This window comes from Syngnathus leptorhynchus, chromosome 3, assembly GCF_054491065.1.
Source record: "Syngnathus leptorhynchus isolate UIUO chromosome 3, UIUO_Slep, whole genome shotgun sequence".
In the NCBI taxonomy this organism is placed as follows: Eukaryota; Metazoa; Chordata; class Actinopteri; order Syngnathiformes; family Syngnathidae; genus Syngnathus; species Syngnathus leptorhynchus.
Window position 1 is genome coordinate 8,978,473 of NC_141197.1, and position 18,748 is coordinate 8,997,220.

The window sequence follows — 18,748 nt, forward strand, 5'->3', positions numbered from 1 at the left end:
CTGCAAACTGAACATGAAAAAGGTGTTAATTCAAACAATAATACAATTTGATGTTAACCAGTAGAATAATCAACAAATCATGTTTATTTGAAAACATTGTGGCATGTACAAAAAAGAAATGAAAGAAAAAAATTAACATCCTGTAGCTTCATTGGTACTGCTGCACACTTGTGTTTAGCAAGCTGGTAGTTGTATAAGAATCTTTCATGACGTGCCGCAAGTGAACATTTTCTCACCAGTGTGTATTTTCATGTGTCATGTCAACTGTGTCTTTACAGATAATCTTTTACCACAAACTGAGCAAGGAAATGTTTTGTCTCCAGTGTGCATATTCAAGTGCGTCACCAGTGTCGAACAATGAGTCAAGTGTGTGTTACACATGGAGCAGGTAAAAGGTTTCTCCCCGGTGTGTCTTCGCAGGTGCCTCATCATTGCTCAACACTCACTAAACATTTTAGTGCATACTGAGCAGCTGAACGGTTTTTCTCCAGTGTACGTTCTGATGTGCTTCTTTAAATTGCCCTTCTGGGAGTATCTTCTGCCACAAACTGAGCAGATGAATGTTTTTTTTTCTCCCGTAAGCATTCTGGTGTGTTCGATCAAATGCTGCTTTTGAGAAAATCCTGTACCGTTTGTCTCTAGCATGACATCATGTGTCACTTCCACCTAAAGTTTTCACACAATTGTGCAGATTCATTTACTTCTGCATTTGTCAACAACACACTTGTGTTTCTTAACCTGATACTTTTGAGGGAATCTTTTATCACACACACAACAACTGAATGGTTTCTCACCAGTGTGCATTCTTATGTGTCTCGTCAAAGCACGTCTCTGAGAGAAACATTTGGTACAAAGTGAGCAGGAAAAGGGTTTTTCCCCAGTGTGTTCTCTCGTGTGTTTCGCCAAACTTGAACGGTCACTGAAACTTAAGGTGCAGAGTGAGCATTCAAAGGCTTTCTCTCCAGTGTGTATTCTTGTGTGCCGGTTCAAATGTGCCTTGCGAGCGAATGCTTTAGCGCAAAAAGGGCAGGTAAAAGGTTTTTCCTCTGTGTGTGTTTTCATGTGATTTGTTAAATTAATCTTTTGACTGACTCGAAGACCACAGACTGAGCAGGAAAAAGGTTTCTCTCCAGTATGTGTCCTTGTATGTCGATTCAAATGTGCCTTACTAGTAAATCTTTTACCACAATCTGAACAGGTGAAAGGTTTCTCACCTGTGTGGAGCATCATGTGTCTTCTCAGATTTTTTTTGGCAGAGAAAGATTTGTCACAGAGGGAGCATTCCCAGTGTTTGTCATCTGTTTGACATGTCCCATCAACTTTAGGGAGTTCATCATCATCAGAGTCAGACATTTTGTTGTCACTGTCTGTTACAGGAGCTAAGAGGCTGTCTTCTTGTGATTCTCCTCCACCTTCCTTTTCAGCATCATCATCATCACCTTCAATTTTCACAATGACACAGGTGAATGGCAACTTAGCCTCAGCCTCCTCCTCTTCTTCTTCTTCTTCTTTAATGTGAAGGGAATCTGGTTTGTGCTGTTCAGGATGAAGCTCTTCACTGAGGACTGCAAGACAAGACACTGCTTAGTCAAGTCATTATTTATACAGACACAAATGTTCAGACATACAGACAGTCGCCCGAGCTGAAATGTTTGTTCACAATACTTCCACAAAGTGGTGGAGCACTGCTTAGCACGTCCACCTCACAGCTCAAAGGTTGCGGGTTCAATTACGTGCCTGTGAGGGTTTTCTTCGGGTGCTCCGGTTTCCTCCCACATCCCCAAAACATGCATTGCACAGTAATACAGAATTATTCAGTCACTGGTTTGGTCTGTAACGTGAAGTGTCAAGGAAAGGCACTGCACCGCATGATTGACAAGTACGAGCTGCTGTGATCAGTCTTTGTGACCATCCATGAAAGACATTAATCGGCTTCTGATCTGACCGATCACATACTGTTCTACGGAAACCGGCCAATGACGTACGTCAGAATCGGGGATTCAATTGAGATGGTTTGAAAAATGTCGTTGACTGGAGGTAGTCAAGTAGTTTGTAAAGAAGGATGGGAAAGTAGTGAATAAACGTACCAGTTCTGTGAGAGTTCTCCTGAGACTCGTTGAAACTAGAGTCCAGTATTTGACGTTGTGGATCGTTCTCTTTTGTTCCAGAAAGTTCATCAATGTACTCTTCTTTTACGCTTTTCGCACACATAATAAGACGACCATCACATCACTTTACATTCAGACTTGATTTCTACTCCGCAACGTGTCGCCAACAAACGTGTCGCTTCGACAGCGGCTAGCGAGCTAAGCTAAGATGACTGTAGAATCCGCTTCAACAGAAACCGAGAAGTATCTATGGATATCTTAATAAATGCCGTAATACCAATGGGACACAATGTGTCGAAGCTTCTATATATTCTGTTGTAATTCAGAAAAAGCATATTTTCTGAAGCTCATATTTGGTTACCCAAAACGTACACGGAAATAAAGCTGCAGTGGGAGTCGTACGGCAACTCCACTTGGACAAATTCTCGCTTGTGGCGTTTGCCTTTTGTTTTCTTTAAAAAAAAAAAAACAATTACATTAGTATTTTAGAGAAATTTTCCGTAGATTTTTATCTATTCGTGTTTTTAAATACAATTTGACTTGGCAAAGAACTAGGATATGACTTTTGTTTGTATATTGCACCAATCACCCGACTAAAAAACATTGATGATTAATCAGAATCAACTTTATTGACCAAGTTTAGCATGCCAAACAGGTGATCAGGTGGCTTTTTTTGTCAAAGTCAGTCTCTTTCAAATGAACTTCTTCCCAGCACACTTGTGCTTACACTTTGAAGACTTGTTTCATTTAATGTCACAAATACTGTAAATATTCATCAGGGCTAGCACTCAAAGTTTCTCAGCTTGTTAGAACTAAGTTTGATTATTATTTAAAGACTGCAGCGTCATGTGCTGCTGCTCCTCTCACCGGGACACTTGTGTTTTTTCATCTGATACTTATAAGAGAACCTCAGATCACACACACTGCAATTGAACACTTTCTCACCAGTGTGTATTCTCGTGTGTTGAACTAATGATGAACGATCAGCAAAACTTGTGTTGCAAACTAAGCACGTAAAAGGTTTCTCTCCAGTGTGTGTCCTTGTGTGTGTTCTTAAATGTGCTCTCTGAGCAAATCTTTTGTTACAAACTGAGCAGAAAAAAGGTTTTTCCCCAGTGTGTGTTCTCATGTGTAGAACCAATGTGGAACGATCTCCAAAACCTAAGTTACAGACTGAGCAGGCAAAAGGCTTTTCTCCTGTGTGTGTTCTTGAGTGAGTGTTCAATTGTCCCTTCTGAGTGAATCTTTTACCACAGACTGAACAGGAAAAAGGTTTCTCCCCAGTGTGTGTTCTTATGTGTTGAACCAATGATGAACGATCAACAAAACTCAAGTCGCAGACCGAGCAGACAAAAGACTTCTCGCCGGTGTGTATTCTTGTATGCGTTATCAAATTTCCCTTTACAGAGAAACTTTTACCACACACTGAGCAGGAAAAAGGTTTCTCTCCTGTGTGTGTTCTGGTGTGTGTTACCAAGTGTTCCTTCTGAGTAAATCCTTTACCACAGACTAAACAAGAAAAAGGTTTCTCCCCGGAATGTGTTCTTGTGTGTCTTGTTAACGCACCTCTTTGAGAGAATATTTGACCACACACAGAGCAAGAAAAGGGTTTTTCCCCAGTGTGTTTTCTCATATGTTGAACAAAACGTGAATGAACACTAAAATTTGTGCTGCAGACAGAGCAGGCAAACTGTTTCCCTTTAGCATGCTTGTCTTCATCAGTGTCAGAAGAGTGTGAAGTTATGTCGTCACTCTCTGATAGTGGTGCGCAGTGGTCTCCGTCACCTTCTGTTGTCATGCATTGACTTGAGCTGCTGCTTGGTGGCTCCTCCCCTCCATTCTCCTTACTTTCACTGGGACGGAGTATTGACCACTGATCTTGGTCTTCACTCTTCACAATGACATGAGTCCATGGAAACGTGGTAATATCGCTGTCCTCTTCTTCCTTTTTAATGTTGAGGTTGCCTTTCTCCTCATCCTCTTCAATATGAAGAGGCTGTGCATCCTCTTCATCTTTAATGTAGGGGTACTTTAGCTGTTGTTCTTCCTCTTTAACAATTGGGGGCTCTGACCCAGGCTGTTTCATCCTGAAGTTCCACTTCTGCTGCTCAGTATGAAGATATTCTTCACTGGCCTCTTCTGGAAACAAGAAGACACAAGATTAGGTAATGTGCTGTACATGTCAACAGATATGATGAAGATATTATAATGAATGAATCAACACACAAACTGTAGACAACTTTGATTTATTTTTCCCATGTGACATAAAACTTCCAATGCTAACAACTGAAGATAGTGTGCCCCAAAAAATCTTCCAACACAAGTTCTCAAATCCCACAATACAAAAAAAAAAAACCCTAACCAGTGCCAGTGTCACACTGTTTAGTTATCTCAGTATAAGTGTTCTCCATGTGGACAATGGGTCTCGATTTATTCAAGGAGAGCAATCACGAATTCAAGTTACATTGCAATTGATACTCAAGGGTCCATATGACATGATAACGAGGGTACATTATTAGTTCTTACTAAAAACTTACAAACTAACCTAGTTTTAAAATTGTACACTACTGTAGTTCTTTGAGAGTTTACCAACCTTCCCTGTGCAACACAACTTGATGTCTCTTGAATACAGGGTCCAGTCTTTGACGTTCGTTCTGCTCATCTGTTTGAGAAATGTCCTTCTCGTACTCTTCTTTCACACTTTTTGCACACATTTTCCCACTTGACTTTGCGACAACAAACGACGAACAGCAGGGGAAACTTCAGTCCACCCTGATGAGTTTATCGGGACAGAAAAAAGTAAATAAGTGGTCGTAATAAAATTAAATTAAAAAAAAGATCGCCGTTGCCGACGTATGTTCAGCAATGCATATAAAGAAGTATTCAGTGAAGCACAGCCTATACGCTATATGCTAAATGCCACCTTGCTAACTATGTTATGCTTTGAATTTACTTCCGGAAGACAGGACACAGTTGTTGTCACTTTGGTTTATTACTGCCTCCTCAGGTGAGGAGGTGTCATTACACGCCATAGCCTGACAAAAACAGAGGTTTACTGTAACTTTGTACTGAGCTGACGTAAATAAGTCAGGTTGAGTTTTCACTCTTAAAAAGTATTCATTCATCTTCAGAGCCCCTTATTCTATCCCACTTATCCCAGCGGTTTTATTATAACTTTTGTTACCCACTGAAACTATAGCAAAATACTCAATTATATTGGAATAATGATGGTACCTAAATGTATTGCAGTACAAGTAAAAAAAAAAGAACATCTAATAAATGTTTGAGAACAAAAACATTCTAAATGATGACATCCAATTGTATTGTAGTTAAAACTTCAACAAATTTTAAAAAGAAATTTGAAGCCTCTTGTGGCTTTTTCAAAATTTCAATGATTCTTTCAAATACAGTATCACTAGAGGGAGCCTGTGTACTTTGAGGATTATTTATTTGAAAATTTATCAAAACGGATAGTGTATATAAATAACCTTTTTACTTTGACTTAAATACAGGAGTTGAATCAGCACTTTTACCAAGGTATTTTTTTGTACCATTATCAAAGTACCAAGTGTTAGTTGTTTTGCTGCCTTTGCACCACAGTATGTTGTTTACTCATGTAGGAATGGGGCAAATCTAGTTTATTTACAATATTGGGGCATGTGTTTCCATTGTCTATGAAGCCATAAATATGGTATTTAATATAATTAAAATACTAAAGACTGGATATGTTTGATGATGTTTTATTCACGCAGTTTAATTGATAACCATGGACTGTACTATATATATTTTCAAACATGAATAAGTAGCATCACTAAGTCCCCTGAGATGCGCTACAATAAGTTATGAGTATTGTACATCATGAACCCAGCAGTGCATTTCGTTTGCAATTTGGCATCGACAGTGTTAACTACATGTGAAAGTCAAAATTCGTTCTATTTAAAGTTGTGCAGCTTCCTTCACTGCTGTTCTTGTCAACACACTTGTGTTTATTTGCTTGATACTTGTAAGAGAATCTTTGACCACACACACTGCAATGGAAAACTTTCTCGCCAGTGTGTGTTCTCATGTGCCTTGCTAGTGCTGCAGGATGACCAAAACCTTTAGCGCATACAGAGCAGGTAAATGGTTTCTCACCCGTGTGTGTTCTCATGTGTTGGACCAATGTTGAACGAACATTAAATCGTGTATTGCAAAATGAGCAAAAAAATGCTTTCTCCCCAGTGTGTGTTCTTGTGTGTGTTCTCATAGTTGCCTTCTGTGAGAATCTTTTAGCACAAATTGAGCATGAAAAGGGTTTCTCACCCGTGTGTGTTCTCATGTGTTTGGTCAAAGTGGAATAATCACTAAAACATTTGTGGCACGCTGAGCAAGAAAAAGGTTTTTCTCCAGTGTGTGTTCTTGTGTGTGTTATCATTGATGTCTTCTGAGAGAATCTTTTCCCACACACTGAACACATGAATGGTTTTTCTCCCGTGTGTATCATCATGTGTCGTCTCAGATTGGCATTGTTGCTAAATGTTTTCTCACAATGAAGACATGCCAAAGCTTTGCTGTCTGAATGACAAGTTATATCCCCTTTAGAGTGTTCATCATCATCCGTGTCAGAAGAGTATGACATGTTCTCATTATTTGAAAGTGGAGCTATGGGTCTGTCTGCTGGTGATCCTCCACAGTGGTCTCCATCACCTTCATCTTCCTCATCTTCACTTTTCACAATGACGCGGTTAAAGAGCAGCTGGGAGGGATCAGCCTCATCCAGCTCTCGAAACCGCTCTTCCTCCTCACCAATGCTATGTTCGTCTTCTTCCTCTTTAACATATGGGGAATCTGGCTCCTCCTGCTCTGTCCTGGAGCTCCAATCCTGCTGCTCTTCACCGACATCTGCAGGAAATATTAAGACAAGCACACAAAGTTTGGAAAAGGCAACCTATGCTAAGTTGTGAATGTTACTGAATGTTTTGAGAGAAGAAAATCAAATTTTAAGAAGAGAACAAACATATTTTCATAATATTAAGCAATTGACATAGAAAGACTCTAGATTCATCATCTACGACTTTCATTAAGGAGGTCACATTAATACAAAGAAAAAAGCAGATCACTATGAAATCAGAGCATGCATTTGTGATTCATTTTTAATTCCCATGGCATTTGTGGACACATTGTAACTACGTTTAATCAGCGTTACGGCTAATACGGGAATTCTTGGGAGGGGAAAAACTCACCCCGTTAAGAATGCCTCGGCCCAAACAGATTGACAATTAAAACGATTATGAGGGGAGATGAACAAACCTGCTCTGTGCGTTTCATCTGGATGCTTTAAAACGACGTCCGGTAGCTGACTTTGTCGCTCGTTTTTCACTTTTGATCGACAAATGTCCCCTACGTACTCCTCGATCATTCTTTCCAAACTGTCACACATTAATCTCAGTCTCCGTGCGATATGAGGTTAACCTCTGCGTCTCTTTTGTTAGCCAGCGGACTAAATTAGTAGGTGAAATTTTATAGTGCACCTACTCGAGAGTAGGTTATGTTTAATCGGTTTCACGGCCTAAATATAAACAGATTACAAAGCAAAAGCCGCAATATTAATGGAATGGTACGGACGTCTCACTTCCTGCAGCTCCTTGCTGACCTAATTTCAATTTCCTGCAGAGAAGACACATTCGGTTCATTCAGGTACGTTACTGCCTCCTTTGGTCTGGGTGGTTCATATCACGCTAAATATTCCGGTATAATTGTTGCAATTTTTTGGGAAACGTAGGCTGTACTCGGCTATCTCACATCATGGTTTGAATTTAAAGTAGAATGTTTCATTGTGCTCATTTCTTAATAATTCTGTCACTTTTTTTTGTGGAACTTCAAGGGTGTAATGGCATATTCCCGTCTCAGGGAGGCAGCAATGCACCACTATGAAGCAATCGCAGTTTTTTACTGTACCGGAAGTAAAACAGAAAAAGAAAAAAAAAAACAGCGATACAGTCTTGAAAAGTCCTCGTCCTTGAGTTCATTACATCACAGTTTGCTCTTGGTGTAGTGAATGGTTTGTTTATATAACATAGTAAACATTATTAATGTTGTGATAAACTCTTCTTGGGTCACGTTGAAGATTCTCAAAATAGCTTAGCTTGCTAGCTGCGAAGTTAGCAGTATTGCTCAGCAGCGCTCGAGTGTGAGTGTTAAGTGCTATGATTATCGTGTGAAAATGTGTAAAGTTGAAATGTTGAGAGCGTTGCTAAATCAACGACTGAGTGCGGCCATTGAAGAAGTATTTGTAGTGTTTGAGAGAACGATAGCTGATTACGAAGAGGAACTTTGTCGGACAAAAGAGGAGAACGAGCGCCAACGTCAACTCCTGGATGCTGTTTTCAAGAAGCCTCGACACATACCAGGTTTATTGTCATAGCTTCCGCTCACGTTTAGAAGTGTGTAGTGGTTAAACTGTGTGTTCATCCGCCTGAAAGACAGTACTGTGGTTTTATCCTTCCCACGTTCTAAATGTTTAAACACATTAAAACTTAGTTGATCATATTTTAAAGATTTTCTTTGAGCCTACTCTCACTCGATTCCATTTAAAAAGTGATCGCCTTAAGGTCTGCATGGAAGTGGTGGCATAAATGATAATTCATAATGACACAAAAATAACAAAGTTTGACTTCACAAAACCATGTGTGTTTGTCCTCTTGTGTCCTGCAGATATCAGTGAAGAAGAATCTAATCTTGAGCAGCAGGAGCGGAGTTCCGAGGTGGAGCAGGAGGAGCCCAAGCCACCCTACATTAAAGTGGAAGAGGACGGGGAGCTTCTTCAAGGGCTGGATTTCTCAGTGTATCGTGTCATTGTGAAGAGTGAAGACGATGAAGACAAAGTTCAGCGTGAGGAGAACGGAAGGACAGAGGCTGCGAGCAGCAGCTCAAGTCATCACAAGACAACAATAGATGATGGAGGATCACAAGCAACCAACCGCTTAGCACCACTATCAGATAGTGGCGACACGATGTCTGATACTGACGATGATCACCCTAAAGGTGATGTGACAGGACACGCAGATGACAAACATGTGAAATGTACTCAGTGTGACAAAACATTTGGAAACAAGAGGAATCTTAAACGACACATGAGATGTCACACAGGAGAGAAACCTTTCCTGTGCTCAGATTGTGGCAAAAGATTCTCTCGGAAGGATTATTTAATAACACACACGAGAAAACACACGGGAGAAAAACCTTTTTCATGCTCAGTCTGCAACTCAAGTTTTACTTTTCAGTCGGCATTATTTCAGCACATGGAAACGCACTTTGGGGAGAAACCGCAATGTCCTCAGTGTGACAAAACCTTTGGCAACAAGAGAAACCTGATAAGACATATGAGGTGTCACACGGGAGAGAAACCATGCATCTGCTCATTCTGTGGTGAAAGATTCTCCCTGAAGAGAAGTTTGATCAGACACATCAGAACACACATTGGTGAAAAAACCTTCTCCTGCTCGATCTGCAACACAAGTTTCTGCTATCAGTCCGGTTTGAGTAAGCACATGAAGAAACACACCGGTCAAAGTGTTGAACTCAAGTGTGTGTGATTAGAAGAAGAACATCAAAGTGGGGATGTATAAATACAAAGATAACAGGAAGGAAAATCAGTGTGAGCATTTATTCAATAGGCCCATTTACAAGTACGTTCTTTGTCCTCTCTCGTAAGACAAATTAGAGCATTAGTGCCCTTGGGGCTCCATAAAATGTGGGGGTCTCAAAAGTGTTTTTTTTTTTGTTTTTTTTTCAAAAGCCCTATTAAAAATCCTTTCATGACTATTGCCAAGTCAAGCTTTAAACTGTTATATTTGTAAATGTTTTTTATTTAAATTCTTCCTTTTATTTTTGTCTTGATTTTTGTAAAGGTATACTGTATATTTAACTGCTATTTTTATTGCAGCCTCTGTATTGTAGCACTTTGAGACTGCTATGAAATATAATGTACTATAAATTATATTATTATTATAATAATAAACACTGGTGGGATGGGAATAAGCGGTACAGAAAATGGATGGATAATAATGATTATTATTATTAGTAGAACAAGTCATGTTTCCCACTTCTGGGTGACATTTTGCACTCTCATAGGAGACTTTGGGGACACTAGAAGGACAATTGCATAGAACTAGTGAGGCAAAACTGTGAACTCTGACATCTGTGCACTACTAGCGCTACAAGTAAAGGGCTTGATAGCTAGTAGAATTTGATCACGTCACGAGCGCAACACATTAACTACTGCCCAGTTTCATCCCACAAGTAACATGTAGGTGTCCTGCTAGTGTGTAGAGATGTTTTACAGTAATGGAAATAAGTGTCACTAGTAAACCATATTTTACTCGTACACTGAATTGTCTTACAAGTGAGGGGAAAAGAGCATACGAGTACATGAACCTTAAAGGACAATAAATGGCCAACTGACTCTCCATAGATAGCATGTATACATGGACAAACACTGATGCCTGTGAATATAGGAGAGGATGTGTATTGTATTATGTGGACTGTTTTGATATGTTGTGATGTGATAAATCGTGTTATAGTCCTGGAGTATACAGTAGCTTGTCATGCTTAATGAGTGTATTTTCATACACTCATCAGTATCGAATCCATTCATCATCAAACACCACAAGAATGTAATAATATTGTTCAATAAAGATGTCAAAGATTGTGCAAATATGTGCTTGGAACTGATCCTATTTTTAGGCAGTTGTTGATTAGGCATACAAGAACTTGTGGTACAAGATGAGTTTTTTCTTCTTCTCGTGTTCTCCTTGTTCATAATAGTAAGGCTAGGCAACACTGAACCAAGGCTAGCTAGTTCTTTTTTCCCCCCTCCTATTTTGTCAAGTTAATAAAAATGGATGTCGCATAGAATTAAAAATGTCAGGTTGATGTCATGTCAACTCAGGTAGTTGTGGTCCAGCATGAGCTATGAACCGTGGTCCCTGACACCGACAGCATTTTATCTAATATTATTTTCTCAGTCTTCTTGTGTATCGTCAAACCTCCCTTTAGTCCTGGAATGAAGAAATACTTGAGTCATCCCTGGAAATAAATAAATTGAATTAATAAATAAATATTGAAAAAAAATATTAAAATATATAAATGACTACAAAAATAAGTATTGAAATAATTCAATAAGTATTGAATACATTAAATAAAATGAAATATTTAAATAGGTACTATTTCATATATTTAGGTTTGGCACGCTTGGTCCTCCAGCGTTTTACATTTGTCGTCCACATATGTATGTATCTACAACGGAATTTTTAATATATTCTTTTTGAAAGCATGCTTGCTAATCGTTTTTTAACTCATCGTTGATAAATGTTATTTTAATTTGCTTTCGCTCATGTTTGTAACTCTGGCAAGTGGTTTGTCCTGGTAGAGTTGCCGTACAATTTCCGCTGCAGCGCTCCCTCCGTGTACCACTTTGCTAACTAAACGAGCGTCATTAAAAATAACAACTTAACATACGAAAGCCACAACACAATATGTCCTATCGCTTATTTACTAAACAAAAACATCATGAGTTCAGTCTTTATGTCTGGATAAACTCATTGCGGTCACTCGTCTCTCTGCACACTGAAGCGTCTCCAGCTTGCTTAGCATAACTTGCTAGCTGCGAACAAAGAGACTCGATCAAGTGTGAGTATAAACTGATTATCACGAGGAAATGTCTGCCAACATTTTAGAAGACGAGGGTGAACTTTCTCGGACCAAGGGGAACAAGCGACGTCAGTTACTGGACGCTGTTTTCAAGAAGCCTCGAGTTGGGTTCCGGAAAACAGGTTAGGTAACGGTTCATTTACACTAGTTAAGTAACTATTGGGTTACTAAGCCGGACAGGTTAATGTCCGAAATTTACAGTTTGATATTGCGGCTAAACGCAAGTACGTTGTGTCATGTCGGCAGTTTATTGACTCTTCCTTAATAATGACTTCTATTATTGACATACATTAGCTATGACAAGCGTCTCTCCAATTACTACATTTCCATTTTTTATGTGTCTTCAGCAGGGCTTAACCCGTGACCCAAAGCTCAAGTCCTTAAACATGTCGCCAAAACAAATAAAACACAACATCAAAATGACACCATGTTTTCTGTCTTCTTGTGTTCTATAGATGTCAGTGAATTTCTTTGCCAAGAGCAGCAGGAGCCGGAGTCGCCTTACGCTAAAGAAGAAGAAGAGGAGGAGGAGGAGAGAGTGATGTCTGAATTTCCCCACATTAAGGAGGAAGAAGAAGAGGCCGATATCACCAATTTTACATTGACTGGTGTCATTGTCAAGATCGAAGATGATGATGATGATGATGATGATGAAAGCGAAAGTAATGGCAACAACTGTGGAGGATCACAAGCAGACAGCCTCTTACCTCCACTATCAGACAGTGACCAAACGTCACACACTTCTGACACTGATGACGAGGAGCACTCAAAAGGTGACATATGTCACACTAACAACAAACCCTGGAAATGTTCTCACTGTGAGAAAACATTTGATGCCAAGTATACTTTGAAAGTACACATGAGAATACATACTGGGGAGAAGCCTTTTTCCTGCTCAGTTTGTGGTAAAACATTCACTCAGAGGGGACATTTGGGAACACATGCAAGAAAACACACTGGGGAAAAACCTTTTGTCTGCTCATTTTGTGGTAAACGATTCTCTGGAAAGGGAAACTTAAGAACACATACAAGAACACACACTGTGGAGAAACCTTTTGCCTGTTCTGTGTGTGGTAAAAGATTCACTATCAAAGGAAACTTACGAACACACACAAGGACTCACACTGGGGAGAAACCTTTTGCCTGCACAGTTTGTGGTAAAAGATTCTCTCAAAAGCCAAATTTGGTTACACATGCAAGAACTCACACTGGGGAGAAACCATTTGCATGCTTGATTTGTGGCGCAAACTTCTCTACAAAGGATGGTTTAATCAGGCACACAAAAACACACACTGGAGATAAACCTTTTCCCTGCTCAGTTTGTGGTAAAAGATTTTCTCAAAAGCCAAATTTGGCTGCACACATAAAAACACACAGTGGAGAGAAGCATTTGCCTCCTCAGTTTCTGGTAACAGATTCAGACGAGTGACACACAAATACCCCGCCCCCCCCCCCCCCCCAATGTTGATACTTATTATTATTGGTAGTGATGGAAGCCATTGACCATTGTTAGTAGCCTGTATCTGTCTGTGGTAAATAAGAAAATATTGGCTCTAAGCACGTTTGTTTTTAGACCTGCAACATGTTAAAGGTTTTGTTCTATCTTAGAAAATACTTTTTTGTTTTAAAGTCGAACAAAAAAGTGCAGTGAGCTTGCATGCTCATCAGCATGTTTTTGAAAGGTCAATGAGTGAGTTTTCTACAGTAAACAGCTATTATTATGATTTTTGTTTGATCAAAAACAAAAAAAATGCATCCTCATTGCAGGTTCTGGCTAATAGCTCACTAGTAGTACTTAAACATCTGCCACTATTTGATTCATTGCTTATTGTGCGGGTTCAATTCCACCTCCAGCCCTCCCTCTGTGGAGTTTGCATGTTCTCCTGTGGGTTTCCTCCCACATCCCCAAAACATGCTTGGTAGACCGATTAAGCACTCCAAATTGCCCCTAGGTGTGAGTGCGAGTGTGGATGGTTGTTCGTCTCCGTGTGCCCTGCGATTGGCTGGCAACCGGTTCAGGGTGTCCCCCGCCTACTGCCTGATGACTGCTGGGATAGGCTCCAGGCTCATATAACGCACTTTTCTTTCTGAGCAGTTACTTCCTGCTGTGTACTGATCCTTATGACCTTGTGTTGATAACTACATTTGTTTTTATTTTTGGAATATGAGGCAGCATGTTGTGAAAATTACTTTGAACCATTCAAAGCAAATAATGCTTTACTGTCTTTTTTTTTCCATCTGAGCTTGTACAGGCTTAAGAACCACTATTGAGTTAAAGTGAATTTTTGTCTGTTCTGGAGCTTTTGTATGACTGTAAATTATTAAAAAGGTATGACCAAATAATTTGTTAATCTCAAGACAATAATAAAATGGTTTTAGAAGTATTGATTGTGTGTAATTACCCCCCCCCCCCAAAAAAAAAACAGTAGTATCTTAAATATGGCTTATGAAATATTATGAGACTTGTCTTACCTTATTAAGTGTTAGCAAATCACAATGTTGCCACACAAGAGATTATCGATCTGTTCCATTTAATGATTGAAAACATCTCTAGATCTCCAGTTCATGTTTTTCCTCTGACCATGCTTGACATGCCTTTGGTAGTGTCAGGGTTTTAAATATGTTTTTAAAAACACTGTGAAGGTTCAATTGTAATCAATCACTTATATGATCACAGATAAACAGAGTTCCTTCACTTCTTTGTGTTGAGGAGAGAAAGTCTGAAAATGATTTATATCATGGAAGCTTGTTCATACAGAAGAAATAATTGTAAGAAAATTCATTCTGATCTGCTAAACATACCAAAGCAAAGCAACGGAGAAAAACTGCAATGAGAGGGAAAGCGTTACAGCAGCCCAGTAAACGCAAAATCTGCACTTGAATTCATGTTTGGATCTGAGGTAGGTGCACTTGCAAGAAAAAGCCACCAGTGGGTAGTGACCACAATACTAAATGGGATGACTACTAACTTATCTGTGACAGACTAAAGATGGTAAAGCAAGAAAGAGAAAGAGTGGCAACTTGACTTACAAATGTTGTCATTTGCATCATTTCTTCCCTTGTGTTGTAAAGCCTCAGACACATCACTAACTTGAGTGAACTGAGGGAGGGGGGGGGGGGGGGGAATGGAGTAGTGTAATGCCCTCGCATGTGGGCAAGGGGAGCCACAGACACTTTTGAGGTGTTTATTGAATGGGACTAACGGTCAAATACACAAAATAAGACATTCACACTGAACTAATCACATGGTTGACGACCAACCCGACTGACTCCACAGGGTGAAATGACTCACTTAAAGGCACGCATCAATCGACAAATGCTAAATGTGTGTATCCACTATGTGAGGGTTTTGGCTGAATTACAATTTACAAAAACTGTTTTAATTTATTCTACGTTCTATGATGTTTGATTATCTACATTTGATTTGTGATTTGTGTGAATTAAAAACACGTTTTTGAGGCATCTGGAACAGACTGATGGCATTTTAATTTCAATGTGAAAAACTGATTTGATTTTGAAATACATTTACTATCTTGTTCATGGAATGAATTAAACTTACACGTTTAATCACATTCTACATTAAATATAAGTTAAAATGACATTAAAAATACCAAATATATTACATCAAAATTAAAATTCTATATCAGAACAACTGAGTGGAGCCAATGGAAATGTCTTTTTGGTGCTATCAAAGAGTACACATGTCGTACGTCCTTTTGATTGTTCATCATCATCAGTGTGACATTGTGTCATCATCACTCGGTGATACTGGCCCTCAAGAGGCATGGTGGTCTCACTATCTTGCGTTGTCATGTGTTGACTGCTGCTTGGACGGTCAGCTCCTGGGTTCTCCTCCCTTTGTCATCATCTTCATTCTTAACAGCGACAACAGTCAATGGGATCTTAGTGATATCCTCCTCCTCTTCTTCTTTCTTAATGTGGGAGGGCTCTGGCTGCACTTCTTTCTTTTTATTGCCAGCGGTCAACTCGTGCTGCTCAGGACCAAGATCTTTCGTACCTGCACTTAAGTTGTAGACTGAACCGCTAACAGGTTTCTCTCCTGTGTGTGTCCTTGAGTGTCTTGTTAGATGTACCTTTTGAGTGAAAATCTTTCCACAAATTGAACAGGCAAAAGGTTTCTCGCCTGTGTGTGTCCTTGTGTGGCTTATTAAACTTCCCTTGACAGAAAAACTCTTGCCACAAACAGTGCAGGGAAAAGGTTTCTCACCTGTGTGTGTCCTTATGTGTGTCCGTAATGTTGCCTTCACAGAGAATTTTTGGTCACAAACTGTGCAAGCAAAAGGTTTCTCACCTGTGTGTGTTCTTGTGTGTATTCTTAAGTTACCCTTTGCGGAGAATTTTTGACCACAAACTGAGCAGGCATAAGGTTTCTCCCCAGTGTGTGTTCTTATATGTGCATTCAGAAGTCCCTTCCAAGCAAATCTTTGACCACAGACTGAGCAAGCAAATGGTGTCTCACCAGTGTGTGTTCTTGTGTGTGTTCTTAAGTTCCCTTTTTCAGAGAATCGTTGACCACAAAATGAACAGGAAAAAGGTTTCTCCCCAGTGTGCGTTCTTGTGTGGCTTATTAAACTGGCCTTTTCAGTAAAGCTTTTACTACAAAGTGAACAGGTAAAAGGCTTCTCTCCAGTGTGTGTTCTTGTGTGTTTTATCAAATTTCCCTTCTCAGAGAATCTTTGGCCACAAAATGCGCAGGCAAATGGTTTTTCCCCAGTGTGTGTTCTCATGTGAGTCGTTAAACTACATTTTTGATTAACTATAAGACCACACACTGAGCAGGAGAAAGGTTTCTCCCCAGTGTGCGTTCTCATGTGTCTTTTCAATGATGACCTGTTGAAAAAGGTTTTGTCACACTGAGAACATTGCCTGTGTTTTTTGTCAGTGTGATCTGTCATATCACCTTTAGAGCATCCATCATCATCATCATCATCAGTTTCAGGAGAGTGTGATGATATGTCATCAGTATCTGATAGTGGAGCTAAACGGCTGTCTACTTGTGATCCTTCGGAATGGTCTCCAACACCTTCTGTTGTGGCGTGTTGACTTGAGCTGCTGCTGCTGCTTGGAGGCTCAGCCCCTCCCATCACCTCACTTTGACCATCATCTTCCTCATCTTCTCTCTTCAGAAAGATGCCGGTCAATGGCAACTTGGTGATATCAGTCTCCAACTCTTCCTCTTTAATGTGGAGTGGCTCTGGCTCATTTTCCTCTTTACAATTAGGAGGCTCAGGCTCCTGCTGCTCAGGATGAAGACACGCTTTACTAAGCTCTGCAAGACACAAGACAAACGCACATTGTTTGGCAAAGTCAAGTTTGTGACTAAAAATATTTGATAGTGACAGCTCTATTTTTATGCTCAAGTTTTTCTGTCCACACATGTTTCCACTGCTGTGAATGAAGCAGCAAGTAAGCCAAAAATCACAGTGCCTCAAAATGGGTTGTGGGAGGAGCACCACCAAAACTTGCCAATATGACAACAAACAACAGTCCACAACATCAAAACACTCACTCTTGGAGAAACTAAATTCAAAACTTCACAATGATGAAATTAAAGCTTAGCAAGTGCAGAACTATATTAAACGTAAAGGGCAAAGTCCCTGACCACCTGAAACAACATGTCAAGCTCAAAGACACCAAGAGGTTTACAAACAAACAAACAAAACATCCGCTATCACAACAGGTGTTAAATCCTATCATCTCCTCTCAGGAACAATCTGAATATTTGGTCAGGAACGTTTGGATTTGGTCAGGAACTAATATTTTCTTTTAAATATTTTCAAGAGACAGAATATTGACTTTTTTCATTTGAATTTCAATTCGTTCAATATGTCTTGACATTATATAGCTACATATACGTACAATGCCGAGTGAATGTTTCGTTCACAGAATAAAACATTGGTCCTTCAAACAATAATCTATTGGTCTCATGGAGTAATTTGTTCATTGGTATTTAATCCTACATATTTAAGCGTTATGATGAGGGGGAAATAGCCTACTCATCACTCCCCTCCCTATATGTATCAACAAACACTTGCCACCATTTATAGTGCTTCTGTTTACCTTCAAGTAAAGGTAATCAACTAAAATCATTTTCGTAGCTAAAGCACCAGTCATAGTGTGCACAACTTTCCACTAAGACCTCACTGTTCAGAGACGTGGTATCTAGACTTGAATACAGTTTGATTTAATAGCTAAACAAGTCTAAAAGTGAACAAACCTGGTCTGTGTAACACATCTTGAGGCTCGTTGAAAACGCCATCCAATAGTTTGCGTTGTGGCTCCTTTCCTTTTGTCCAAAAAAGTTCCTCCTCGTACTCTTCCTTTACAGTTTTTGCACACATTTTCTGACGATAATCTCAACACTTCACATTCACACTCGATTTGAGCCTATCACAAGATGTGTTCTTGTCAAACGCGTCTCTTTGTTAGCGGTTAGCAAGCTAAGCTAAGCTTGGCTACAAGAAGCGTCAACAACGTCCATCAAGACGAATTTACACGATCACGTAGATTTTTATGGGAGTGGTTTTATTTCAGCAAGGCAGTGATATAACGATCTACGTGGAGGTTTCAGTACGGTGTGTAATAATTGGCGAATATTTATTTCGCGACCCGCGTGCTGCGGTTAGCCACAACGAACACGGAAGTCAGATCAACAGCGGAAGTTGTACGTCAACTTCACTTGGACAAACTTCTTCCCACCCTTACAAACACAAAAAGTCCGAATTCAATCAAATCCCCTCTGATAAAAAGTGCTACAAGTTTTATCCAGACACAAAAAAATAAAGTTTCAGTCTGTGAAGGCTTCAGTGTGTACAGCACTATGTCAGAGACGAATTATTTGCATATGTTGGTTTTACAAAGATGCCACCAGCGCAATTTCATTTCACATGTATTAAAAAAAAACACACTCATACAAGGATAAAACAAGC

At 39.6% G+C, this 18,748-nt stretch overlaps 5 protein-coding genes across 7 annotated transcripts; 2 read left to right on the forward strand and 3 right to left on the reverse strand.

Moving 5' to 3' along the window:
* Positions 1 to 444: 444 nt before the first annotated feature.
* Positions 445 to 5,069, reverse strand: LOC147059112 (uncharacterized). Of its 2 annotated transcripts, none has more exons than XM_085908311.1 (2): positions 2,088 to 2,511; positions 445 to 1,565 (listed from the first exon to the last, which is right to left on the reverse strand). In XM_085908311.1, the coding sequence occupies exons 1-2, from the start codon at positions 2,209 to 2,211 to the stop codon at positions 694 to 696; spliced, it is 996 nt and encodes a 331-aa protein (XP_085764437.1). In that variant the 5' UTR covers positions 2,212 to 2,511; the 3' UTR covers positions 445 to 693. The 2 variants fall into 2 exon arrangements, with proteins under 2 accessions (XP_085764437.1, XP_085764436.1); XM_085908310.1 differs by lacking the exons at positions 445 to 1,565; positions 2,088 to 2,511 and adding exons at positions 2,716 to 4,247; positions 4,702 to 5,069.
* A 763-nt stretch (positions 5,070 to 5,832) lies between these two features.
* LOC147059113 (uncharacterized) lies at positions 5,833 to 7,789 on the reverse strand. The gene is made up of 2 exons (XM_085908318.1): positions 7,398 to 7,789; positions 5,833 to 6,989 (listed from the first exon to the last, which is right to left on the reverse strand). The coding sequence occupies exons 1-2, from the start codon at positions 7,525 to 7,527 to the stop codon at positions 6,016 to 6,018; spliced, it is 1,104 nt and encodes a 367-aa protein (XP_085764444.1). The 5' UTR covers positions 7,528 to 7,789; the 3' UTR covers positions 5,833 to 6,015.
* Positions 7,790 to 8,056: 267 nt separating this feature from the next.
* On the forward strand, positions 8,057 to 10,793 carry LOC147059114 (uncharacterized). Its single transcript, XM_085908320.1, has 2 exons — positions 8,057 to 8,497; positions 8,802 to 10,793. Exons 1-2 carry the CDS (start codon positions 8,311 to 8,313, stop codon positions 9,680 to 9,682), a joined length of 1,068 nt encoding a protein of 355 aa, XP_085764446.1. The 5' UTR covers positions 8,057 to 8,310; the 3' UTR covers positions 9,683 to 10,793.
* A 734-nt stretch (positions 10,794 to 11,527) lies between these two features.
* On the forward strand, positions 11,528 to 14,150 carry LOC147059115 (uncharacterized). Its single transcript, XM_085908319.1, has 2 exons — positions 11,528 to 11,920; positions 12,254 to 14,150. The coding sequence occupies exons 1-2, from the start codon at positions 11,806 to 11,808 to the stop codon at positions 13,225 to 13,227; spliced, it is 1,089 nt and encodes a 362-aa protein (XP_085764445.1). The 5' UTR covers positions 11,528 to 11,805; the 3' UTR covers positions 13,228 to 14,150.
* A 1,308-nt stretch (positions 14,151 to 15,458) lies between these two features.
* LOC147059116 (uncharacterized) lies at positions 15,459 to 18,716 on the reverse strand. 2 transcript variants are annotated; one of them, XM_085908307.1, is made up of 3 exons: positions 18,037 to 18,716; positions 16,720 to 17,088; positions 16,511 to 16,649 (listed from the first exon to the last, which is right to left on the reverse strand). In XM_085908307.1, exons 1-3 carry the CDS (start codon positions 18,158 to 18,160, stop codon positions 16,639 to 16,641), a joined length of 504 nt encoding a protein of 167 aa, XP_085764433.1. In that variant the 5' UTR covers positions 18,161 to 18,716; the 3' UTR covers positions 16,511 to 16,638. The 2 variants fall into 2 exon arrangements, with proteins under 2 accessions (XP_085764432.1, XP_085764433.1); XM_085908306.1 differs by having other exon boundaries at positions 15,459 to 17,088.
* Between the last annotated feature and the right edge of the window lie 32 nt (positions 18,717 to 18,748).